A 26,653-nucleotide genomic window follows, 5' to 3' on the forward strand; every position below is an offset into this window, starting at 1 on the left:
TGGACACCCACAGGCCAAAGCCTACAGAGCACTGCTGCTTAATTCAGGGAGAACATTGAATTTCTACATGCTGCCTGGGAAAAACATCTTCAAGCAGACAGCAGCATGACAGGCAGCAGAGCAGGAGGAAGCTTCCCAGCACTGACAAGACACAGAGAATCAGAGAATCTAGAAATGGAAAAGACCTATTAGGTTATCTTGTCCATCCCTGGGGGCAGGGCAGGATTGCTCCCTCTTGTAAATGTACTTGTGTTCTGTCCAATCCCATTTTGAATGTGCCGAGTGATAGGTCTTTCACCACTTCCTCAAGGAATTGATGCCACAGCCTGGTTATGCTCTCTGTCAGGAAGGTTTTCCTGGAACTCACCACGTATTATCCTTCTTAATTTCTGCTCATTACTCTGTGGGCACGCATGTGCTGCAGAGTTCATTCTGAGTGCTTGCATCAGGCTTGGCTGGGAAAAGCTGTTTGCTGCAAAACATACCCAAACTTAAAAAAAAAAAACCAGAACAAAAAAGAGTGGATGTCATCACCCTGAGGAAGAGCCTATTTCTGATTTAGCCTGTAGCCCTCATCTGCTGGCTGGGCTGAAAGCAGAGCCAGCTTCAGGTGACAGGCAGTTGTGTTTGCCTAGAAAAAAGGAAGATCCCTAGGTAATTCTGCCATGAACACATACCTTTTTATAGGCCCCTTTTAGCCATTTAATACATATCACTGGTATTTATACCCTTTATACTTGCGACCACCATGCCTCTTAAATGTTGGTTAGTCAAACTATATTTTATCTCTAGGGACCTCAACATCAGTGCTGGAGAGAAAAGAGGAAAGCATAAGAGGATGAAGAAAATGAAGGCAGAGGGCAGTTTCAGATTACATGCTATTATTGCCTGTCAGTTCTGCAGCCAGTGCGGACCGATTTCTAGAATCATACTATAACCATATAACTTGTGTCAGCAACTGCCTACAAACTGCTCAGGGACACTGGGCAAGGGATTCTGGTTTTGTCTGGGTTGGCATGACTATTCGAACTATGCCATGTCAGGAACAAGAGAGAACCCAAAAAGCAGTAAACCTCTCAACTGAACCAGAAAGAAATCAGTTACTGCAATAAATCATCATTAGACAAACATACAGATCCTGCAGTATAGCTGACAGCTAGCAGAAAGTGGAAGGATCATGGTAAACTGATGGCAGTCAGCGGGACTATAGGGGTTTTCTTGAAGGACAACCTACAACTACGTGATGGATACAGGAAAGTGTAGGGTATCTCAGGGTACAGAGATTTATGAATAAGAAGCTCAGATATTGCTGAGATCAGAAAGCTGGAGACATAAATGCATCTGAGCCTTGGGAAAAGCTCCTCAAGTGTAAAATGCTCCAGGCCCTAGTTCAGTCATCCCAGAGAAAGGCAATAGCTTCATCTCTTAGAGGGTTCAAATCTAGGCTGGGCAGGACACAAGGAGCTACAGGAAAGCAAGAACTGAGTCCTGAGTAGCTCCTTTCCCTGAAGTTCATGGAAGCTGCATCCAAAGACCCTCAAAAGCACGGTGAATTCTTTGCTTTGACAAGTGCAAGGGACCTGATTTCTATTCCTAGCCCTGTCAACATCTCAGAATCTTCCGTGCCTCTGCAAACCAGGGCTAGGAAGGCTGATTTACTTTTATTCATTACTTTGGGATTTATGTTGCACAAGTTGCTGAGTAAGGTCTTGTTCACGCAGGATGTTACTGCAGACTTCTCATATGGACTCCTCGAGTGCTCCAGTGGCAGGTGCCTTGTTCTCGTTTGCATGGCTGAGTCCTGATGTGCAATCAGATAGCACGGCTTCAGTGGATGCATGAGGACCATCTACCATCAGGACATGCATATGTGTACAGAGAGGAGCAGTGAACAGATTGTTTGGGAGCTCATGGGGCTCTGCAGTGGTACGTGCGCACCAGAGTGAAACCTCTCCCTGCTGAGTACCACTCGACCTCTGCTGCCCTCCTAAGCACCCTGAACCACAGCGGGGTCCAGCAGAAGAGGGGCAGCCATTCCTCACCACGCTGCGATGCCATGTCAATCTTGCTCGCGGCTCAGATCTGTTACCGATAACACATCTCAGCTTATAAGAGAGCTGACAGCTCCTGAGAAAAACCCCTGGCTGCTCTCCAGTGCCAGGGAGAATGGTGACAAGGCAGAGCTTTCTGGGGCTGAGGGCAGGAGACAGCCCTGCTGACTGACAAGCATCCCTTATAGGTTCTTTACTCTGTGCTGGTATCTCCTTGCCAGTCCCTTCCCTCCTCTCCTAGCTTTTGCTCTTTAAACTCGGGCACAGACAGCAGCCCCAGCTCTCCAAGATACTTATCTATTCAAATATACTTGTGCTCAGGCAGAATCATTAGTTGCAGTGACAGTGGTTAAAAGAAGCATTTAAAAAGCGCACTGCACAGAGCATGGGGAAGGCAGATCCTGATAAGAGCCGCTTCTTGGCAGCGCTGGGTACTGTTGTGCCAAGGAGGGCTTGTCACTCTCTCCTCTAGGTGACAAACCAAACGTAAAAAGCTCTGAGCAGCCATACAAATTCATCTCCCTGAAATCCTGCTCCGTAGCTCATCGGGTGCTTGTGCTCTCTTCTCCCAGACAGCACCATGGAGCTAAACACGGCAGCTCTTCGGGCAACACTCTTCCGTATCTATTCAGGTCAGAGCTCCATCCCCAGCAGTGGGAGCAGCTCCATTTCTCTAGCAGGGCATTCACAGCCTCAGCCCCCCTGGCTCAGGGGTGGGGACTGACCTTTTGCCCCGGTTATAAAATTAGACATGGAATGAAATGCTCCCATAAGCACCCAGGAGTCAGGGGAACCAGGCTGCAGTCACAGGACTCATCTAAGGGAAGGACTTGCAACGCAGACGTTAATGAACCCAGCTACCTGACCAGGGCCCTTCCTCTCAGGGAACAGGTAAATTTTGCCCACCCTGCACACTAGAGCACGCGGCTACCCCAAACCCCTCCCTTCTCTTTCCCCCTACCTCCCACCAGCTTCCTCCACAGAAACACTGCCTGACTTTTCCTGAAGCAGTAATCTTAGCCACCCCTTCAGCCAGTTCTCAGGTGTCGGTCCCAATCCCCCTTCTGCTAAAAATTGCCTCCCAGAGAATGAGAATTCTCCTGACAAAGTCCAGGGAGCTGTGGAGCAGGGCCAGAGGCAAGCCCAGACCAAACAAGGACCCGTAAGTGTGAATACAGTGGAGAAAGAGGCACTGTGAAGCCCTGACAACGAGGGGGTTGGAGTTTGACACCCTGGCTGCTGCCCAAGATAACCGACGCTTGCCATGGGCGCTGTGAAAAACTGAAAGACACCAAAATCACTCAAGAGTCACTAATAATGAAAATAAGCATTTCCCATATTCACTATTTTTTGTAATTTATAACAGCAGCACCTCCCAGCTGTTACAGAGGATTGCACCTAGCCTTCACCAGCCATCAGCACTGCCAATTATGCAAAACAAGATAACTACAAATATATTTTCATTGTTAGTGTTCATTATGGTCATTATGCCTGAGAGGCCAGTGATTGGCATGCAAGGGGCCTGTTCTGGATGGCAGCGCTGCTGAGAAATCACTCTCCTGTGCACCATGGGCAGCTGCTGATAGCACCCGACCACTGCCACTGGACCGGACTCGGGCAGAGAGGGAGGAGAGAAGACCCAACGTGCTCGGCAGCAGCGAAGTTTCAGGATGCTGTGATCTCTCACCAGCAAGTACAGGAAATCTCAGGGGACTCTGCGTCAGAAGCAAAACTACAGCACTGTCAAATGCACAGTAACGCCTCTGTGTGCTTCTAAAGGGACATGAGTCAATCTGAATCCCGACAGTAAGAAACATGGCATTACAACCATTTCCAGGCACTACCCCACCCAACCTCCCCTGACACTGTCTGCTCTTGCAAGCACATCTTCTCATTTTAAAATTGTTTTTCTTTTGCTTTTGTGACTGAAAAAGCTCAAGAAACAGGAAAAAAATCCTATCATATACAAAGTGCAATCAAATGTACAAACACATGCTCAAAAAGAGGCAGCAAAATTCTTTTAGCTTCCTCTAATCTCTTTGGATAGCTTTACGCTCCAGCTTGCAGGATAGCATCAAAATACTGGAGCTATATTTAAACCAGTTCGCTCGGGACTGGAAAAGGTTTAGCTGCAGCTATACAGAAGTCGGTGCGGGTGTTTACCTGGCTTCTCAGAGAGACAGCTTCTGACACCCAAGTGAGCTGATCTAAAGTTAATTCAGACAGACCTCTGCTACACTGACGTCTGCAGGGAAGAAATACTCTTATGTATAGGAACCTCGGATATTTCCTGTGGTGACAGAAAAGTAACAAATCTGACTGGAGAGGGAAAATGCCTGAGATGATGATATTTCTTTACCTCCGCATGTGCATACGATCTAATGCCTGTTCAGTCCAGCACCCACCAGAAACACAACGGTGCCCTGCTCTCTCTTACAGCCCAGGGCAGGATAACGCAGCCAGGTTTCACAAAAGGTTGAGCGAGTTCAATTCCTGAGAAATGCTGGAAACGAACATCTTATAGTCTACTTTGAAAATGAGAATGGGGCAGAACTTGCTTAAACATGGATTTGCTGATACTATCTGTGGGTCACCTTAAGAAGCTAGCTATTGTCTAATCTGATGGGCATCTGCCAGCTCCATGTCTTTCTGATGAACAAATAGGGATTTCAAGATTAAATTACTATCTGGGGCAGTCCCGCAGGGGTAAAGAGTGAAGCTACAAACTGAGATTCTCAATTACAGATGGGAGCTCCTCCCATTTCAGGGAAGCCAGAGACATCTTGGACAGAAAGGACCAAATATGTGGGGGTAAGGTCAAATGAGGTGTTTAGAGAGAAAAATCTCCTCCTGTTTGGAGGGGCGCATGGTAGAATTTCTCAGGTCGTCCTCTCGCTAACCACACGCTGCTTCCAGCACAAAGGCCTTGGGTAATGCTCAAACCTCCCACGTACTTCAGACACACAACTCCTAGCGACACAGTCACAGCAGCAATTACATCAACCCAAAACCTCCCCTTCCTCCCCCAAACATTATTACCAAAAGCGTTTGTTAAGAGTCATTAGTTCACCCTTCCTTTCAGACCAAATTAATGGATTCCAAAGCATCAAACTTACCTTAATGAGGAACAAGAGTGCAGCTGGGTATAGAACATGGCAGAACAGTCACTTCTACATGGACACAACCTCACCATCATAAAAGCACTTTCATCTAATCTGTCGTTATCTTTAGAAATTCAGTGACCTCCGTTTTAAATAAGAGGCATTAGGCTGACAGAAATCCTCTGGGAGAAGCCAGAGAGCAGCACGTGGCTTCTGTTTGCTCTCACAGAAATGTCATCTTTGACATTCAAACAGGACACATATATTTTAAATAATGTCAAGAACATTCTTAAAATACCTCATCAGGACTCAAACGGGGGTGGGAAGGGAGGTAGGGGTGCGGGGAACTTATGTTTTATGAGATGGATGGTTCTTTTCACAGAGATGCGTTCAGTTCCCGAGCAGGACGTATGGAGCATCCACACGGTTCTGGTGCTGAGTCACTAATGTCATCAGACAGGGCGGGTGCGCAGCAAGTGCATGGGGAGGCCCCGGGATGGCTGCGTGCTCGGCGTGCACGGCTGGGAGCTCAGAGCGCTCAACTAGTTAGCATTCAATCTGTCATTTCATTTTAGGATTTGCAGTAGAAATAGGAGATGAAGAAATAGTTTAAGGAGCTTGTAACATCACAGCTGTCAATCTCCAGCGTTCCAAAGGGAGGAATGACAGATATATAAGCCCATTCATATCAAAATAAGGTTTGCAGTCTTTTTTCCCTGACCCAGATTTGCTACAGAGGCAACTTAATGCAAATACACATCAAACGGCAATTCACATTTACTCTAAAATCACTTAACGGGAGCTGAAAACATTAACCCCCAGCAACAGAACCAGTTCCAAAGAGTCAGATTATTAACTTCCAGCAGTGATTCAGGGAAAAAGGGAAGGAAAGGGGAGAACAAGGAAAACTGAACAAATGAGGTCATGTTCATTTGTAGGTGGTAGTCATTCTGTCAAGAAATCCAGGGGTCAGTCAACAGGGGTAACCAAAATCACAAGAGAATTCAGAAGGGCCTTAGCATGTAACACTGATTAACACACTAAAGGGACAGCTTTGAGTGTTCAGGCTAGAAAAGACAACACTCCAACTGGAAGGTCATTACTGGTGCATACAGGCTGTGAAAACTAGCCAGGGACTGCACACACTGGGCTGTCAAACCAGGGGTGGGTTTAATTAATGAAGGCTTAAAGCAGCCAGATGTGCTTCCAATTCATCTATTGAAAACCAACCTTTGCGCTGCAAAGCAACATCGGCATGCCCGGCTCAGAAAGGGGGGTCTGGGGCAGTGGTTCCCCACTCTGCCACCACATTAGAGGGTTAGCACACTTGAAAGGCATACATGAGGAACGCAAACAAAGGTGCTCCTTATCCCAGAGCCAGATTTGCTCAAACTTTCAAGAATTTATCTCCTTCTGATTAGAGTTTCATGCCTGTCAGCAGCAGCAGAGAAGAATTTGACTGTTCTCTTGTGAAAATGTTACCTCCTTACACTTACACCACAGCAATCCATCTAAAACCCCCTACACACAAAACCTCAGAGGCCACAACTGCACGGGAAGTTCAGAGACTTGCAGGAGCTACAGGAGACATCAACCCTCCCGTGGCGGAGGCCAGGGACCATTTTCCAGTTTGCAAACTTTCCGTTGAATAACCCCCTTTCAACAGTGCAAAATCGCAATGGATGAGTCTACAAGAAATCACGCTAAAACCCAACCAAAATAAACACACTAGTGGGAGAGTGCAGATGAGCAAGAGCACTGGCAGAGTTAGGGCTGAGAGTAAAAGCTGGAGATGAGAAACACCGGAGGAGAAGGGACAAGGCAGACAGGAGATGGAGTGACGTGACAACTGGAGGCACATTTCAGCATTCTTACCTCTGATCGGTGTACCACCTGGTGAGGTAATTTGAATGCAAATAAGATTAGAGAGAAGCATTAGTACAAAGAGGAAAGGAAGAAAATTATAACTAAAAAGCAGAAAGTTTTTTTAAAGCTAGAATTTGTATTAGCGCGACAGGAATAAACAAAAAGAAACTGATGTGCAATAAAAGTCAGAGTGACACTCTCAGGAGGTTAGTAAAGCTCATCGCTTCCAGGAGTGCAGCATCCAGCCCTGCATCTTGCCATTAAAGCCACCACGCTCACGAACGGGGGCCGAACTAAGCTGCTGAGGTGGCGCTGCTGGCTGGCCTCACCACTTGCATTCACCCACACCACTGTTCAAGCAGTTGAGATGGAGGACACGTTGGGAAGATGGTGCAGTGCCCCTTCATTCCTCACACAGAACAAGGAGGGGGTGTCCTGGGGGCTGTGTGACCGTGAGTGTGCTGGACGGGAGGGGTGGAAAGCGCATGGTTGCGGAGGCTAGGTGCAATTTTGCTTTGAGGTTAGAATGACCAGTGGGACAAAATCTGCTCGCTTAAAGAAATTAAACTAAGGGGAGAGTGTAACAAATCAGTTTTGAGCCATTCTCACATTCACATAACCCTTGCATCAGGTTCCCTCCAGCAAAGAAATTGGTGTCATGCAGAATTAACTTTACATACAGAAATATTTCGAAACAAAGTAGTTTCTGGTAATGCAACAATGGCACGCTAGCCAGACCTCTGTTGTTCCTGCCTTGTTTGGGTGTTAGCTGGAGAAAGGAATCCGTACCCCCTTTATAAGGCACTGGAGATAATTTTACATGCTATAATGAAGAGTATCTTATAAGGAGGGCTTCTCTGGGAGTGAGCTTAAGTTATCCTGTTGTAACAATCTATAAACGTTTGTTTTATGAGGTCAATGTGTTTAGCAAGTGGAGGATCCACTGGTCAGCGTCTTGAGTTCAGTGTACAATCAATAATGAAGCATGATTGAAGGGGAGATGCTCCAGCTGGGCAAATTGGCAGGGAACCCTTCTAATCCCCACTTTTGTCCCCTTGGTCTTATTTTGCACATATGAAGGTTGTTAGTATTAAGGGAGAGATTCATGCAGATTGAATCTGTAGGCAGTCCATGGTATGTGTTGGTTTTATGCAGATTTGTAGGATCTGAATACCAAGCACTTACCAAAGAAAACTGAGGAGTTTAAACAGACAGAAAAACAGGGTTAAACAGGACACAGAGTGTCAAATCATGTTCAGTGTATTGATTAATAAATACCAGTATGCATACAAGAGTGTCGTGTATCTCAGATTTACAGCTCATTCCATTATCCACAACAATGATCACCCAATGGGAAAGAAAGACAGAAAAGAATTTCTGTAAATACAAAGAAGGCATATTTTAAGCATGTTTAACTTGCCTCTTAAAAAGTAATTGCAATATTTACACTTACTCTTTTTCTTTCCTAACTACCCTTCCTTTAGGCAGAGTCCTTTCTCTAAGCAGGAGCAGCAATTCAAACTACTCATTTTAGCATTTCCTCTGCCTAAATGACATTACCCCATTTTAACTTTATGTTTGGTTATATTTTCTGACACTTTCTATCCACAGATGACTGAAGCATCAGGAAAGATCTTGCAGTGACTGAAGTTGTGGGTAATCTCTCTCTTGCAATAATAAATCTGCTGCTTATTTATCTATCTTGGTAACTACCGCTACCCTTGACAGAACAGTTATACCCCGAGATACTCGCATGGAATAGCACAGCCATGGAAAACAGGGTTATTTCTCTTTGCTTATTTGGAAAGTTTGCCAAGTGATATTTTTGTTCTGTTTGGTCTCGCCCCCCCCGCTCCCCGTCCCCTTCCACAATTCTCAGAGTTAAGAAAAGCATCACCACAATGTGTCACTTCCCATGGGAACGGTGCAATGACTTTGAGCACAAGCTCAAGGGGCAGAAAACAGGACTTCCTTCTCTCTCATCTGGCTGAAGTAGGGTTTGTTGTTCTGCCCTAGAACCAACAAGATTTGCAGCAAATCTTTAAATCTACTCCCTGTAGAGGCTAAACCCTTTGCTCTAATACGCAATTGTCTACACAGAGCTCTAGGAGCAACTGCATGCTTGAAGCAGATTCCCTAAAACGTGTGACCAGCTCATTTTTTCCTGCGTTAAATCCCAATCCTCCTGGCCTCCAAATGTAAGACAACCCTTGTGGGAGCAGCACAGAGGCTTGCTGTATTAAGCGCAGTGTTTGTTCTGGGTCTCTCTCACCTTTACAAAGTTAAGACATTCACTCTTCACTCAGAGGACACCATTACGGAGAGTGCACAAGGCTTTTCTGTTGGACCTCAAATTTCCTCATCCAGAAGGAATAAAAGTTCCCATTCACCCTTCACATCATATGACAATGCATCTCTGGTTGTTGTCCTTTCAAGGTGTCCCTCGAAGGGACGAAATCACAGCACGTAGACCACAGAGTGCCAACATAAGAGAGTCCACCAAGTGATAGAGGTGCCATCACTCGAATGGTTACTGAGGCCAACTTGTGCCCTGTGATCACCAGGCTGCTTTATGCAAAGGTCACCCCAAGATCAAACTTCAAACCCAATTCCTTGTGTTTGAAAGGTCTGAAACACTTATAGGGAAGGAGAGTTTATTTCCCCTTCATGGTAACAGACACTGAATAACACCCCGTACATTCACTTCAGTCAGGAATGAATGCTGACCCTGACATCCTCCGTGTATTGGAAGCACACAGCCAGGCACCCAAAGCATGGCAAAACATAGGATAATACACTGGAAAACGCCATGGGATTATTTGCATTTCCCAGTGTGGAGGAGAGGGTCTCTTGGAGAAGGGACTTCACTCTGCTGACACAAACTCACCCCGGACTTATCAACACACCACTTCCTTGTAGGAACGTAAACGACCAAAAAAATCACTCCAAAGCAACATCAGAGAAACCAAGGCTCTTGCTGGCTGCAGCTGGGCACTAGGGCAGTGCAATGCTGAATCCGAGAGAACACCAACAGTGCTTTTGGCTACTTCCTAACATAAATTTAGGGGAAACTATTTTCAGAAGTGAAAGTACTACAGAAAAGATTGGCTATTTGCCACCAGTTGCAACAGGGAGTCTGTGTGGATCCCATCACTGCTGTGTGCACCTCACACAGCAAGACCCAGATGTGCAGTATAGGTTCTTGCAGGACATAGAACTTTAGCTGTCAACTGGTTGGCCACGATATTGCTTCAACCCTCGTCCAGTCATTCCTTTTTGAGAAAGCATCCATCCTTGTGTGGGTTTCCTCATCCTTTTGGATAATACTCCCCAATCCCCGTTCTTTTGGGCTGTCCTTACACACCTTGTCCCAAGTCGATGCCCATCTGATGTCTGGACTCAAAGCTGTTTCTTGCCAGGAGCTGAATGTCTTCTGCTGGGTACTGACTGCTGGCTATTACCAGTGAAGCAGGATATGGCCGTCACTGCCATTTCACTGGGACAGGCACCACCTCTTTTTGCCAGTTTGTCCTGTGTATGTTGGGTATTCCTTTTGTTTCCAAATAAGTAGTGCTTCTACCTATAAGATCAAGACTAAAATGAAAACGCTTGCTGGTAACTCTGAGAGCATAAATGCAGCAAGATGATCTGGTGAGCCAGTTCCCACTGCTTCTTTGTTAGAGGCACCTACGCTTTTCCAGAGTGACCGAAATCACCTGCAGAGCCCTCTGTGATACTTTACTTGCAGTTAATTGCCTGAAAGCCACACTAGGGCCTAGGGCATGGTTCCATAACTCAGTTAATTGATGGTGATTAAAAGAGAATGATACTTGTCGTAAGACCAAGTTCTTTACTAGATGAAAGATGACAATGCTCCCTGAATTTCTGGAGTTTCCTTACATGACAAAGATATCTGTATGTTAACATTCAGAATAGTTATTTATTCTAATTTGACATTTTGTTCATAAGTTTTCTGAAGACCAAGGTGGAAGAGCAATTCTTCAACTATGAAACTCACTGGAAGCATTCAGGAGCTTTGAGAGTATGAATACCATCAGAGTTGCTTTGAAGTCTTCAGGAGCTTGTGATCCAAGAATCTTTACAGAACTGTGAAGCATCAGTACAATCTCATCTATATTAAGAGTTTTTCCACCACATCATCAACTAATTTTAAAACATGTGTAGAGGTGTAGCACTGACCCTTGCTGCCAGAACTCTTAGGTACATCACCTGCAATACTACAATGTCCAGACAGTTTTAAAATCAGTTCAGCCAAGCAGGTTTTAAACGAGTTAGTATGCTGGAGAGGTTTCCTAGCCCAGAGCTGGCCTTAGAGCCTGTGTCAATGACTGACAGACAATGACTGAAGCTATGCATCCTGGGGGAGAACAGGGAGTTGTCTTGAATCACTGCATTTGCAGAAAAGCAGCCTCTCCACAAGAGGTGGGAAGTATTAGAAAGATGAGCAAGGGAGAATTTTGCTACAACCAGCATGAGTCAGAGACCTTGCTTTTGCCTTGATCTGTGATAATGGAGATGAAAACCTGTATTTATTTGTGTTCTCATCTCTAGAGCAATTAGCCCAACACGTACTGGCAAACTACCCAAGAGGTGGAGTTAAAAAAGAATTAAGCATTACTCGGGAGGAAAGATCTATGTATTGGGGAGAAAGGGGAAAAAAAGCCCTCTAAATATAAAGAGTTATGCTAAGTGTCAGAAGGTTTAATGAGAAAAATGCATATACACACATACAGATTTAATTAGTAAATGAGGGACGGTAGGATACAGGGCAGATTTATAAACTGTGTATTTGCTCCTGACAAAGGCACCAGTCCTCTGGGTTTAAAAGAGCCTAAGATAACGGCTTGGTTGTTTTAAACCATAAACTCTCTAGTACCTCGACAGAAGATTAACAGACCTCTAGAAATTGATGTTCAGAGGCCCCTTGGGCACATGATCTGACTGCATGCAAGTTCAAAGACCTGCCTGAAGCCCCCAGAGCAATGCCAGCCCACGTAGCTGTGAGTGTCAAGAGAGAGCACCTTTCCCAAGCATGCTGCTTCTTTACCTCTAGCTATTTATTCCACACTAGGAGCCTGAAGAAATGAAATCATCCCTCAACCTCCTCTCTAAGTCAGACTCCAAAGCTGCTTTGACCTTTATGACCTATATTTAGTACATCTGAATAATAATATGTTATGTACTCGTTGAAGGTTGGACACTCTATATATGCAATATTGGGCTCACACCATGCTGTAGCTATTTTAACTATATTACATCCGTCTAGCTTTTATTGGGTTTTAATTAAATGAAATTAAATGAGCGTATATTTAGATTGAGATAGTATAAACTGACATTCATGCTGATATGCCAGGCTGGCTGTAAGATATGATCTTAATGGAGCAGAGACTTTGCAAACTATTAAACTCTGCCATATAATGAGGTATCTATTTAAATACTCTTTTCTTTGAAAAACAACTCTGCCCCACTACGGTGTAGTGCTGAAGAGCTCAATTAGCACCTTGCAGAATGGATCAGAGACTGCCCAACCCATCACATTGCTCACACAGGGTGACTGCAGTCAGGTAAGTGGGACTCAGGCACTTCAAAACGCAGGCCCTACTTTATATCAACTACAAATATAGGAAAAAGCTACAAACGTGAGCAGGGGTTGAATCTCTGGCCCATGAGAAGCGGTAAACTTGCTCTCCACTCATGCCAGGGTGGAGCAGAGCCTTGGCGAATCTTGGCATTGTATCACCACTCATATTTGGAAGTCTCTTGCATTGAACTGTGGAAACCTCCCTTACTACATTAGAAAGCTAATCAATTTCTTTCGCGAGTCTGAGGATGTGTGCTGCTCATTGATTTCTAAAAGGTTCCCTTGACACCTCCCCTTGGTAATTACTGTGTCTTCAGCAAGCAGCCAGCTCTAGAATTTGAATCCCAGGTGAAATATTCAATTGAGATGTTGCTCAAGAACAGTGAATAGGAAGCAAAACTTGGACACAGTGACAGGGTTTACTAGTTTGTTTTTAAACTTTCTATCTCACTAAACTTGTGAAGCAGCTGGTAGAGAAGCAGCCAAGTGCCTGCGAAAAGGAGGCTGGAGAACATACAGCAAGTGCATCAGGAGCTGCCTTGCTGCTCATTTATGGTAATTTCTGATGCTGATTTAGTCAGCTATGAAGTGAAACACATCCATGTGCACTTTCCTATCGCTGCTTCCTAAAGCTTCTCAGAATAATTAACAAGTGTGATATTTTCTTTCAGCACAAACAGATCAAGATTAAACCATGTTGTGGGGGAGATAAGCTAAAGGTCACTGGGAAATTTCATAAGCTATAAATGCATTAGTATAATTAGCACTCACTGGTACATCAAGGTGGGATCAGGAGTGTCAGGCTGGGTTCTATTTTTGAGGAGAGTGATGTCTCATTACCCACTCCCCCAAGTACAAGCCTACTTCTTATCATCCAAGCACCATCAGATTTATGCAGAGGGCTCCTACTGTGGGGAAATGTGTCAAGACGTTCACCTTGCTAGGAGGAAGACGGTGTTGCCCTGGCAGCAGCACTCATAACAAATGGCTTTTGAGTGCCCAGAGATACATCATGGCCAGGCAAGGCAGTCTGCCTCTTATTTAAGCGTGAGACCTTTCTAGACCAAAGTTGTTCCAGCTCTGCTCCCTTCTGTACTTCCTGTAGGGTACTGTGGGCTTTTTTTCCCCAGACTAAAGCTGCTGTGTAGTGCTGCTGTGCATTGTTAAATAGCCACTGCAATTCATGGTGGGGAGCTACGCTTCCTCAGTGAATAAAGCACCGTTTTATTTTCCTTAATTCTCTAACGGGCCTTACAGTCCTAGGCGACTGAACAGAGCAGCAGAAAAACAAGAGTTCCTCGCTAAAATGAGTGCATTCTTAGCCACCCACAAGAACTAACCGTCTGTATTTCAAAAGCTAGTGTTTGGCTTATCAAACAAAAAAATCCAAGAAGAAACGGTATATTTCAAAACTGTGTCCACCTTCCTTTGAAATCTATAGAATTACTGCTTCTTGGGTTTTTCTTTATTCTTGTGGTGTCACATAGCAAGAATGATAAAGATCTCAACAGAAAGCAGAGCACTGTCTCGCAGAGTCTATGTAAGGAGTGAGGTAGTACGCGACCACTGATTGTAAAATCTCAACCAGTATCTCATTGTCCTGATTTGCACTGTGCTCCTATTAAAAGTATCTGAGGCCTGTTGAGTTGGTAGTGAAATGTCTGAGCCTACCAAGGATTTGGGGTAAGTCAAGACGGTCTACCGAAGAAGGAATCCAGGTGATGTTCCAAAAGGCATGTCCACTCTACTGTCTCCTTTTAACAAGCCACGATATCCTGCCAGAGAGGATCAGCTCCAAAAACTGTTTTTATATTGTAAAAGAAACAAGCTCAAATCAAATTGACATTTGGGTTTAGAATAGCATTTCAGGGAAAAAACAACAGCAGCAAGTAAAGAGAAAAGGGAGGACGAGTGAGGAGGTAGGGAAGGCTTACTTGCTTTGCTACCTTACCCGAGCGGAGCTGCTTGATTCGCCCATTGCTAGTTGCAGTGTCGACAGGCAGGAAGTCCTTGAACCAGGAGATTTCAGGGTCAGGGTTACCGCTGGCAGCACAGAGCATTGTGGCTGTGCGGGCCTTTTCCACCACCTTCAGCTGCGGGCCCATGTCAATGGTCGGGAAGCCAGCTGGGAGGTGGTCTTCTGCAAGAGGAAAAAACATACAAGGTTAAAGAGAAATGTTCGGGCGTAGCGATGGAATACAGTTGTAGTGACAGCAGTGCCATGGTACAGCATCTGTGCCTCTGCTGGAAAACAGCAGCCTGACTTCCCTACTGAGAAGGTTTTCAAGCCCTTAAAGCACATTAGGCTCTATAATGAGCATTCATTACACCAATAGAAGCTTCCACTAAATTTAACTCCGTTTAAATCAATTGCCTTGGGAAACGTCCATAATTTTCATTGATACGTAAGCTCCATCTATTGTTGTTAATAATTCAGTAAAAGCATGTATTTGCCTTTTTGTGGAAGGACTGAGTTGAAGATAACAGACAAACACAAAGCCAAATAGTTTGAGGCATCTTGAAAAACAACAGCTAAACAATAAAACCCCTTAGAATGGTCCAGAGAGGCTCATTTTCTCTTTTTTTGACTAGGAACATTCTGTCACACTGGTAGGATAGACTGTAAATCTCTTCCTCATGCCCCCAAATCTGATTCAGAAGGCTTTTAGAAACTAATGAATGTAAAGCTAATGAGCCACGCTCTGCTCATGAGCCACCTCACCAGACTGTGCTGTGGCAAGTTCCTGGTGCATTTTCTGGGCTGCAGAGAGCAATAGAGGTGTGCGAGAAATGGCCAGTGCAAGTTCTGGCATGTCTTACTGAAATACTGTAAAACAAAGCACCCCCATAACTGCTAAAACCATTCATACAGCAGGTACGAAAAGAGTTAATTGGGTTTGCTGCTGCAGAGCACGCTCAGGTAGGCTGAGTGGAATATATTAGGCAGCCTTCACTGATAAGCCAAGGCATGCTCCAACATCGTCATTCAATAGCAGCTGCAGAACAGACCTCATTTACTCATTCTGTGGCAAGATGTACTGTACTCTGCTAAGCCTGAACTGCAATCAAAAGGACATACTTTTGCAGAAAAAAAGAACTTGAAGAACATTAAGAAGCTTTTAAAGCACCAGAAACTCAATTATTTTCAGCATGTTTCTTTTTTCCCCTGTTTTAAGGGAACTTAAGCAATCCTCCTTCTTTGGCAAATTCAATTCTGCAAGGCTCCCAGCTCACTGCAGTGTTAAAACAAACAAGACCTCAGCATCTTCCCAAGTCCCAGAGGAGTCTGAACTTGCTGCAATCTGACTTCTCCTGCTATCATCACACATCTGGAACCATACCCCTCACTCCCGACAGGAAGGTACTAGCAATAGGCCACCTCAGGTGGTTCCTTCTACCTGTACTGCCACACCTGCAGCACAAACACGGCCTGTGGTGGCTAATCGTACATATTTCTCCCTAAGATGTCAGGAGAATTCCCAAGACCCTTGACTTGTTTGCAAATCAAGACTCTGTAGCACAAGGCAACATCTGCTGTAAACAAAACAATGCCCTGGAATATTGTTTTTCTGTTTAGATGAGAGTGGCTACGAAGCATCCAAGGTTTTCTAAAGGAAAAAGCGGTTCCTGATGCTTATTAAAAGCACAAACCATATTTTGTCTCCCAGACTGGCCTCCCTAGAAACCTCTCTCATCATAAGCAAACATAAATGGAATTTTTTTTTTAAAATGAAAGGTACCACGAAAACTAGTTCTTTTTTAATTTGCTCTCCATTGATTTTCAAAGACAAAAGGTACACAGAGCTTAACTGGAATGACACCAGAGCTAGCATTCAATAACAAGCAACAGAAGCACTCAATACTGAGCAACCACAGTGCATACTCCTACATGGCTGAAAAGAAACAAAAGAAGGGTACACACAGAAGTACAGCATGGTACAGATTGAAAAGCAAAGGAAGATACATAGGAAAAGCAGTAAACAATGACGTTCCCTTGGATCGAGGCCAAGTTTGCCTAAAGTGCAGCACCTTGCTATTTACGGTATTGAAAGCAGATGTTTACTCTGGGGAGCCTGAAACCCTGAAGTGATCTAATCTAATCACCATGATTACCATTGACAATCTTTTCTGGTTTGTTCAAGATCTTACAAAGAATGCACTGAGCTAAGTATCACCCAGTTAACTTCGTCCAAAGTCTGTGTGGAGGCTTAGCGCATAGCTAAAAGCAAATCTGAAACCAGCATTTGTGCAAGAAATCTCTTCCCATCTGCAATGATCCTTTGCCCACAGAAATGAGAGAGATCAGAAAATCCTTCACAATGTCTGATCCACAGGTACATCACCAGCCTGCTGCACTGGAGATGACTGTTCAATCAAAATTAGCAGTTTGTTATGAGCCACAGACCAGCAGAAATTAAATGATCTAAACTTGACTTCACTGAGTACAACAGAGAGACGCTGATTACAAAGACCCGGCAGCAAAGCTACCCCTGCCACACCAGAACTCTTAGATGAAGCCTTTTCTGGACTCCAAAGAGTTCTACAGTGCTGCTCCCATACCATGCACCCCCTGCAAGCCCAAGCCATTATGGAGCCCAATGAGAATGCTGGGCACTCAACACCTGGACAGAGGGCACAGGTGACCACCACGTGATGACCCTGTGCTGAGCTGGATATGGACAGGCATGGGCAGGCATGCAAGGTTCATGCGGCGCACAGTCTTTTCCCTCTTAACTGCTCACGAGCCCCAAAACTATAGCAGCAAATGACAGTAGTAGCAAAGTGGTGCATCCTGCATAGTCAGAGCCACAGCAGGTTCCCTGGGCTAGCACTGGTACCAGTACAGGCCAGTTCCCATGCATGCCTGGAGATTGAAACCTGCCTGTCTGCTATGGCCACACCACCACCAAAACTCAAGCAAGCAGCGCTGGCATGCCTGCATCTACAAAAATGCACAGGCAGTAAGGACTTGTTTGATCCCTTATCAATCAAACGTAGAGGCAACACCGATGTTTAAGAGCAGCGGTTTGCTGTGATGAGACGCCAGGGGAAATCTGACAGCCAGGCTCTGGTGGCACCTCAGACACAGGGAGGCTGGGGTTCACCTGCTATTAGTTCTGGAGTAGCTCCAGGGGACCTGCACAGGGCCAACGTCACAGCGTCCGGGGCTCAAGCTCAAGGGGAGGATAAGCACTTTCTCCGGAGGTGGTCCAAGGGCCTCAGGTGCCCGTACCATCATGAAATGGGGGACCACAACTACTGCAGGTCCTCACCTGGTACTGTGTGGCTCTGGCAGCCCCCCCAAACCCTCCTGGAGAAGAGTGGCTGTGGAGAAAACCTGAGCTGGTCACACCACAGAGCACAGCCCGGCACAAGCCCACACCTGCCCTGTCAGCAATGCTCCTGTACAGATAATGGGGCTTCATTCCAGCCTGACTTGGCGTTGCTGACTTCCCTGGGACAGTGAGGGATGTCTCTGTGTTCAAACGCTACAGGTGATGATAGGAGTTCAGAGCTGTTCTTGCCTTGCCTTCCCCTCCAGCAAAAGTCTAATCTACGTCTAATTATGAGGCTCAGTCATGCCTCGGCTCCTTTCAGCCCTCGCTAGCTGTACTAACTTGTCTGCACACGGAGAAGCTCGTCAGTAATAGCTATCCTCCTATTCATGCCAATACGTGGATACCCTTATTCTAGAAAATGAGTTTGTCAGCCCTTGGTTTTATTCAAGGGTAGCTAGTGTGCTTTTAATACACATTAAAACAGGCTATGAATCTGCTTTCAAGTGCAGACTATCTAAACCAGTTTTTCTTTCTGGGTTTCAGATACTTTCAGAAGGGGTGTATCTCAGATAGGCATTAGGTTAGAGCAAGCAAAATCTAGGCACAAGCAGGAGTTTTTCTGGCATTGCAAGCTCTAATTCCCTCCATGAAAAAAAAATGACAGGAGAACAGGAACAGAAGAGAGAAGCAGCAGGAAAAGAGAAGGAAACAGCGAGAGAAAAAAAACGAGTGGGTTTTGCACAAACTGAAGCTCGGAAAATCCATGACCAGGCTGAGGTCTTGCTAGCAGCAGTCACCAAGGAGCCAGGAATGTCCCTCTGGCATCTAGCATGACAGCATGTGCAGAGGATATCTCATGCTCACTTGACAGCTCCCTTTGCTAATCTCCTTTCTGAGGTGACAGAAATCTAAGCCCCCTTCTCTTACAGCTCTTTTGTGCCACACATTTCCCATCTTTAAGGGAAAAGCTAAGGTAAGAAACCTTTCCCACAGCCCCAAACTGGAGCTGAGACCTCCTTTAGAGCAGCTGCAATTACGTAGCTCATTCACCAGCTCCCCAGAAAACTACCTTTCTTGAGGATGCTGCTGTGAGACACATACCCCTTGGGGCGTCCTTATTTTCTGCATCACTCCAAATATCAAGTGATGATAAGGGACACGAAGGCAATTGCAATTTATGTCTTATGAGAAGCACGGATCAGCCCCAGCATGGAACAGTATGTGGATAACAGCTGCTTACAGAAAAGGCCTGCAGAGGAGTCCGTGGTGAGCACAGCTGTTGATGGCTGAATCCTGCAGGATTACCCCCAGGATTTTGCTCAAAACTTGTAATCTCTCACAAAACAGAAAAGTTGGAGGGGTTGGATATCAGGTTCCTACGAGCGCAAACCCCGTACAGGACTCACCGGTCTTGCAGCCATGCAACTGTTTTGGAGGTCATATCATGACTTGGCACCTGTAAAATCTTTCCCCTACCACTGTGAACTTTCTTTGTGTCAACATAGGAAACTATTTTAGAAATGATAGTGCAAACTGTAAACACGTTTATGGGAGTTATTTGTCATATTCCTCTTCCTATAAAAGCCAGGCCTGCTTAGTATCACGAGTCCAATTGTTCAGACTGCTGAGGGAGAGAAAAAAAATGATACCCAATATAATTTGGAAATAGCAAAAAATAGCTTTTCTATGTGTTACAGCAGTAGCTGTAAGGTTAAATCTCTTCCAGTCTATCAAAACCATTGCCCCACTGAAAGGAGTGTTCTCAACTCATTTCAAGTGAGATATTGGGCCTTATCCCCACACAGGACTGGAAACAGCTTATCTGGACCACTGGCTCCTGCCAGCCTGTGTCAGCTGGGGAACTTCCAGCCCAACATCAATTTTAGGGGCTCGGTGTTGATCATTAAAACACAAAGCTGCTTTGTTTTCAATTCTGCCAGCTATGTGAAGCCACTCAGGAGTGTGCAGCGCTAGGGACAAGCCAGGAAATGGATTGAGGGTAGAGGGATCTCAGATAAATGCGTTTGACTGCAGTCAGCATTGCACAGGAGCAGGATACACATATCAAAAGCTATTTCACATGTTCCCTACCCATTCAGTGAGGCAGGTTGGGATCTCCCCCAGTTCAAGTCACCAGGGCTGAACCGATCCTGGTAAGAGTTTGATGCAATATAACATAGGATGTTGCAGGGGTAACCCTTGTCTACTGACGGACTCGTATTTGATGGATCAATGGAATTACTTTACAAATTTTACAAGCTTCCAAATCTCCCTTTGAGACACTGAAATGCATTAGCAAATGCAAAATTATCAGTGCAAGGAAGATAGCCTGGGTAGTCAGCAATATTAACTAGTGAAAGATGCAAGCCAGTAAGATCATAAGCACGCCACAATCCAGGACATCTGTTTGCTGAATAAACAGTCCTAATTCCTTCAGCACAGGTTACACAGCGCAGCTATTCAATTACCGCAAGACAATCAAAAGCAGTCGAGCAATCCAGCGGCCCAGAAGAACGGCATCATTTTACATGATAAGAAAACCCTGACACTGCTCTGTTCAGGTTCAACTGAAGCTGCACAAAGAGCATTTTATCAGCCATTTTGAGGTGACGCTCTCTTCCTGCACCCTTCTTATTACAAAAGCCCCCTAAGAAGCTCACGAAAAATATTATCCAAATTCGTGGTCTCCAGAGGCTGCCCAGTTGTTGGGCTACCGCCTGTGCGGGGAGCGGTGGGAGAAGGAGTGCGTTTGTGCATGCTCGCTGCTGGAGCCAAGTCTTATGCAGGCTAATGAATGCCCCGTCAACATTGGCACCGCCTTGTAATTGCCTAAGGAAAAGGTGGGGCAGTGAAACCAACCTGTTTCAAAGGCAGCAAAGTCTTAATTACTGGGTTAGCAAGTATAAAACAGTTTCAGGCAGGCAGAAAATACAAACAGTCATCTATTGATGACAAGGCTTTTGATGACAAATCTGCTGGTTTTGTATGACATCATGCCAACGTGACATGCTGAAGCTGCCTGCCGAAAATGGGGAGATGGGCGCAGATGAATGGGTGGGTGTGGAAATGAGCTCCAGAAGGACTTCTCTGTGTCATGGTGTAACCACATGAATTACTGCACAAGAGCTTACAATAAACAAAGTATTTGCTATCTCTTAGAAAGATCACAGCGGCAGCAGCAGCAAAACAGTTCACAAAAGAAAGAATCTGAGTCAGTCCAAAACAAAGAAAGTACTGTAAGGAAAATTCAAGAAAATATGAGACTAGGCACAGCAGAAGAGGATAAACTGTCAGGCAGATCCTCGCCCCGGGGGCTCATGGCATGGGAGCTCACAGGACCCGCTCATTCTAGAGGTTATGAGTCCATAAAACACCCGATGGAGACAGTGCTACCCTTCAAGTGCCAGATGGGTGCTGCTAATGTTGTCCTTTCATGGCTGGACAGCAATTATCTCCATTTACAAGCCACTGATACCTTCTCAGTAGCACAGCTGGCCATTCCCAAGCACCTGTTTATCTCAGAGGGGAGCAGGACGGCTTTGCAGAGATGCAGGTGCTCCCAAGAGCAAGACATGGCAGCGCCTCCCAACTGGCTCCGACGCAGATTCAGCCTGTGCTCCTGCCAAGTCCCAGCGCTGCTTCTCACCGTGCTCCCACGTGTGTGGCCGTAAGGTAACGCACAGTCACTGCAGCAACATGTCACCTCCCCAGGGCTGAGCAGCCTGCATTTGCTGTGCGCTGGCACCCAGTGCTCCCTCCCACCCAGGGCGCAACCTTGGTTCTCCAGGCCTGAGGGGGCACTGCAACAAATTGTTTCTCCCAGCCCTCAGAGATGCTGTAATCATCCAAACAACCTTCCTTGGGCCTCATGATGCCTCTCGACCTGCCCAAAGGAACTGGCCAGGACAAAAGGTGGTGCCACAGATGCAGGGCCAGCCCTCCATTAGGAAATACATCCTCCTTCCCTTTGAGAAGCACTGCAGCATGCCACTACCAAAGCCCTCTAGGATACACCACACATAGCCACACATCAGCCACAGCTACCTCTAAGCTTCTCACAGGGTAGCTAATCCAGTCTAGATTCAGGCCGGGACACATAAAAGAGCCATAGCTCTAGAGGCACTGATGGAGGCAATGGTTGTCACCCTCCAGCGTGGCTGCCCCTGAGTATGGCTCAAGGGAAGGCGTGAGAAAGGTCCCTTTTGGGAGAAAGTGCTCTTGCACTACCATGGCCTTGCACTCCTCTGATCCAGGGTCTTCATAAACACTGCAAGATCTGCTGAGATGACTGAATCTAGCCACAGCTTCAGTAGTTAACAGGCAATTCCCTGCTCTCCTTCACAGATAACAACTTGTGACCTGTGCTTGACGGAGGGCAACACAAAGATGATTAACAGCTGCTGAAGCTGACTCAGAGCAGACCAGAAGTAAGTATTCAGTCACAAACTTGGGCAAATTAAAGGTTTATACCTACAACCCACTGTTAAAGTTCTTAGTTTAGGGATCTTCCTAAGTAATAACAACTTCTGTTCAGTATGTGTTAGCTGTGGAGTCTGCTGTCATCTAGGAGATCTCAAGCCATCCTGGAAGAAAACAATTATTTACACCTTTATCAGATTAGATTGTAACAGTCTGAGATGGCATTTATGAAATCCCTACTACCACATCATCCTTCAGTCACCTTGGCTACCTCTTCTTGCTTTCCATTCTGGCTTCCTCACAATGTCAGTCACATTTGCAGTCTTGGTCCTAACCTCAAGTTTTTCCAAGACTTAGGCCTAATAGATCTAAAACAGCTAAAAAACTTGAGAAGGAAGATTATAGCAGAAGCTTATCTGCTCAGGCTAAACAAGCTCTGTGCCATAGGGAGGGCAGAGCCTCTCCAAGCTGATGACAGCCTCGTAGAGTGGTGGGAAGTGTGACGCAAAGCCCCTTAAGAGGTGAGGACCACCCTACACCTCCTGCTCCAAATCCAAGCCCACGACTCTGCCATGAATGTAGAGCAATGTCCACAGACAACTCAAAGCCAAAGACACATCAAAACAAGTATTCTCCTGAGAGACCGGAGAAACTAGTCGCTCATGTTAATGAAGTACTAAAAAGGGCTTAGATTGTATGGCACTGAAAGTCATTTCAGAGTATAGCACAGCAGAAACTACAGCAAGAAATGTCAAGAATGTGGGTGAGGAAGAGCTTACACACAAGTAAAACTGATCATATCTGTAAGATTCCCTGCCTGAGCGAGCGTCCCTTTTTTAACCCTTGTTTGGCGAGGAAAAAAACCCCAGTTTTTCATTTCCTCCCCAAAAATTACAGCATAATTTCAAGTAGGTAAAAATAGAGTTTTGTGGGTCATATCCAACAGCTGATAAATAAGCCTAGACTCTTTCAACAACCATTACTTACAAAAAAACTCATCAGCTGGAAGTATGCATTGAAAAAACTCACAAAAGTTCTTTAAAGACAATGAGTTCAGAAAGGTTTTGCAGCCAACTATTAAGACTCCATAGTAAAGGAACAGTAAAAGAAGAAAGATGCTGTGCTTTCAGGCAGGACTGTGCCATTTGTTGGTACCAACAGTTGAATATAACTGCCTGTAGAACTGTTTTCAAACCATTGTTTCTTTTTAATATTTTATACTGAGAAATACAACATAACTATTGCCACTGCATGTTTCCTTGTGACAGAATATATAAACACACTCCCACTAAAACATACCTAAAACTTCAATCTGTTCAGAGAAAAGCATGGAAATAGCTCTTACTTGTATTCTAAGTCATTTATTAATCCTCTGCATTTTCCATACTACTTCACCTCCACTGATGTGATATGCTATTAGCATAGAGATTTTCATTTTTAAGATGTGCAGTCAATAATGCATTTCCATATGCCATTAAATACAACGTGTGGTTAAATTAATGGAGCATGTGACTTTTGATCCATGTATGTTTGGTTGCAGTTCAGTGCAGGAAAAAATGCACGAGAACAGAGTTAATCTGACAGCAGAGCTCTCCCATGCTTTCTAACATAGAGTTTCAGATTAAGTGAAGCGTCCCTGCTGCCACTCAGCTGGAATACTAAATCTGTTCATTTCCACTTCACAGGCCAGAATGCAAGATTTTCGGTCACTTAAACTCCTACTGAAAGGACTAGATCGTGCTAAAATCTGATTTCTATTTAGCTCCTGCAGCCTGTCTGCATCATTGCCAATCCAGCGGCCTCTCCTCCTGTGGGGGAAGATCACAGCCTATCAAAGCAACAGTGGCCAGCAACTCTCAAGCAAAACTTTAAGATTAGGGATGGGAAAAAGTTGTATGTTTTGACAAAATACCCTGCTGAAAAAATCTTCTTTTCTAGCAATTGTTCCAACATGGGAAAGAAAAAAGCACTGCCTTTCCTTGCATCTAAGCTACTGAAAAAGGAAGGTATTCTGCAAACATGAAAGAGCAGTTGATTTTTAAGGATAATCACTGTGATATTACTTGAGAGAGGAAAAGAACTCCCTCCTGTCTGTCTTTCACCCTCCCCAAAACCCCCAAACAAAAACTCTTGAGAACATTCTAAATATTCTGGAAATATTAGCTTGGAAATTGAAATTTAAGACTGTACTGAGGAGGAGCTAGAGAGTCATTAGAGAAAGCACAAATATGCTCCAGTTCTGGCATTCACAAACTACCAGTGCTTCAAAAGGAAAACAAAGAATCTCCCCCCTGGAAGAACACCCTCCCGAAACACCTCTTTGCTCTCTGATCTCAAAGACTAAACTGAAACTTGAAGGCAACCTCCAAAATCACCAAGCTATGGGATGGAGTGGCTCTGTGATGCTGTGAGAGTTTGAATCCCAAAGCTAGCAATCAAGGCGTGTGGGTGTGGGAAAGAAGGACAAACACAATTCTTAAAAAAACATGGCTCCTCTGCAGCAAACAAGCTGAAAAGCACCAGCCCTGGTCCTCAACAGCCTGCTCTGCTCTCCATCTCCCCGTACTGCCTCTTCCCTCACCCTATGCCTTTTCTCCAGCACCATCCTTTCCTACCACTCTCAAAAAATTCTCATGCATGTGGCTACATTTGCCATTTCCTTAATTGTAGTGATCTGTGTTTTGAGCAAATGCTCAGAAATTATATCAAAGTAGTAAAAACTAGTATACAGAACGAGTCCAGTAAAGGCCAATATAGTAAAACACAAATTAAATTTCTAGTTCAAGGCATTATTTCTTTATACTATTAAAAAAGAAAATAACCTTTAAGAAAATATTCACATATTGACATCAGGTACCTCTGTGACTCTGTGAAAATTTCTGATGTACCTTTTCTCAGAGAAATTCTATCTTCAAATGAAACAATAAATATGAAGTTTCAATGCACTTGTTCTATTGCAGCCAGCTCAGGCATAGAGGGTCTGCAGGCACGGAAATCACTCGAGAATTGTAAGAAGGGCTTTAATTTAATCTGAACTCCAGACAGATCAGTGATATGGCAAATCACTGCTTTCCATTCAGAAGTTTTAAAATATCACAGAAAACATCTTGAGATACTGGGTAACTAACTTTACTTACTTGGTGGGGAAGTGACTTTTTATAAAGGGGAAAACCACAGCGAGACTTAACCAGAGTCAGGGACAGAAATATTCTCTTACTATGAGCTTTATGTCTTATATTAAGCCATCACTTTCTAGAAGATCCATCAATTGCACTGGCTCCAACATCACTTTAGATGGAGACTCTGGTTACCTTAACAGTCTTTCAGAGACCGTATGAAGTACAAAGGCCCGCAGCGAAAGACCCGTAGCAAGCCAATGGCTATATGCAAACATAAATAAGACACCGTTGCCAGACAAGTAATGGTTTTTAATGCTGGGATGATGTAATTGATCAGAGTTTAACAGAGGACATACTCTTCTTTTTACAGATAGCAAGTGTTGCAGAGGCTCAATATCCTATTTACTGCTTTGCCACAACACCCATCTTTTCAGAAAGATGTGCAATAAAAGGAATGGCTGACAATTTCAGCCAAGGCTTTAAACAAATCCCCAGTGCAGGCCCTCATGAATTAAAGAGCACACAACAGATAAATGGAAAGCTGGCAGTGAAACCACATCAAGGCCAAGCGGACAGAAAAAATGGCACCTCTTGGCTCCTATGGTACTCATCTTAACATAAACCAAATGCAGGAGATCAGCTGAAATTCCTTTGCTGTTCAAGGAAAATGCATTCCCTAACATTAGACGTATTTGCTGTTAGTCCAAGGTTCATTTTATCAAATGACCACTACAGAAATTGTGGGTTTCCCCACCCCTCTTCCCTGGCATGCGAGGAGGGCTGCAGAGCTCGTTGGCATGGGACTCCTCCTTCCCAGACAGAAGGTTGTGTTTTCCTTAAATATGGTCCCTACCTTTGCCCCGAAAACATTACATCTACCAGGCACAGACCAACGAAGCTAAACAGACACCTAGATTTGGCAAGCTTCAGCTGGAAAATTAACTTAAGGAAAGCTTCAAAACGGTTTTTCCCCTCTGGAAAATGCAGAATAGTTGGCCTTGAAGTTTTAAAGACAATCTGCTATTTCTCCCCTGCAACGTAATTCCAGGTTTCTTTAGGAAGATCCCTGCACTAGCTCCACACACTAGTGGTTGGGAGGAGCCATCCCCACAGTAGCTGTTGAGGTTTCCTTGTTTCTTTTTCTTTTTCAAATGGGAAATAACAGAACGGGGGGGGGGGGGGGGGGGGGGGGAGCGCGGGGGCGTCCCCGGGCACG

The 26,653-nt window shown here is 44.9% G+C and overlaps 1 protein-coding gene across 1 annotated transcript in view; it reads right to left on the reverse strand.

Annotated features, from left to right (window-relative positions):
• PTPRF (protein tyrosine phosphatase, receptor type, F) overlaps positions 1-26,653 on the reverse strand; it is a 304,224-nt gene that overhangs the window by 94,929 nt on the left and 182,642 nt on the right. Inside the window, exons 5-6 of the mRNA XM_009332537.1 lie at positions 14,572-14,760; positions 7,028-7,045 (exon numbers count right to left, since the gene is read on the reverse strand). Coding sequence (XP_009330812.1) covers positions 7,028-7,045; positions 14,572-14,760 — 207 coding nt within the window. The remainder of the gene's footprint in view (positions 1-7,027; positions 7,046-14,571; positions 14,761-26,653) is intronic.

The sequence above is a fragment of the Pygoscelis adeliae genome, unplaced genomic scaffold, assembly GCF_000699105.1.
Source record: "Pygoscelis adeliae isolate BGI_AS28 unplaced genomic scaffold, ASM69910v1 Scaffold449, whole genome shotgun sequence".
NCBI lineage: Eukaryota > Metazoa > Chordata > Aves > Sphenisciformes > Spheniscidae > Pygoscelis > Pygoscelis adeliae.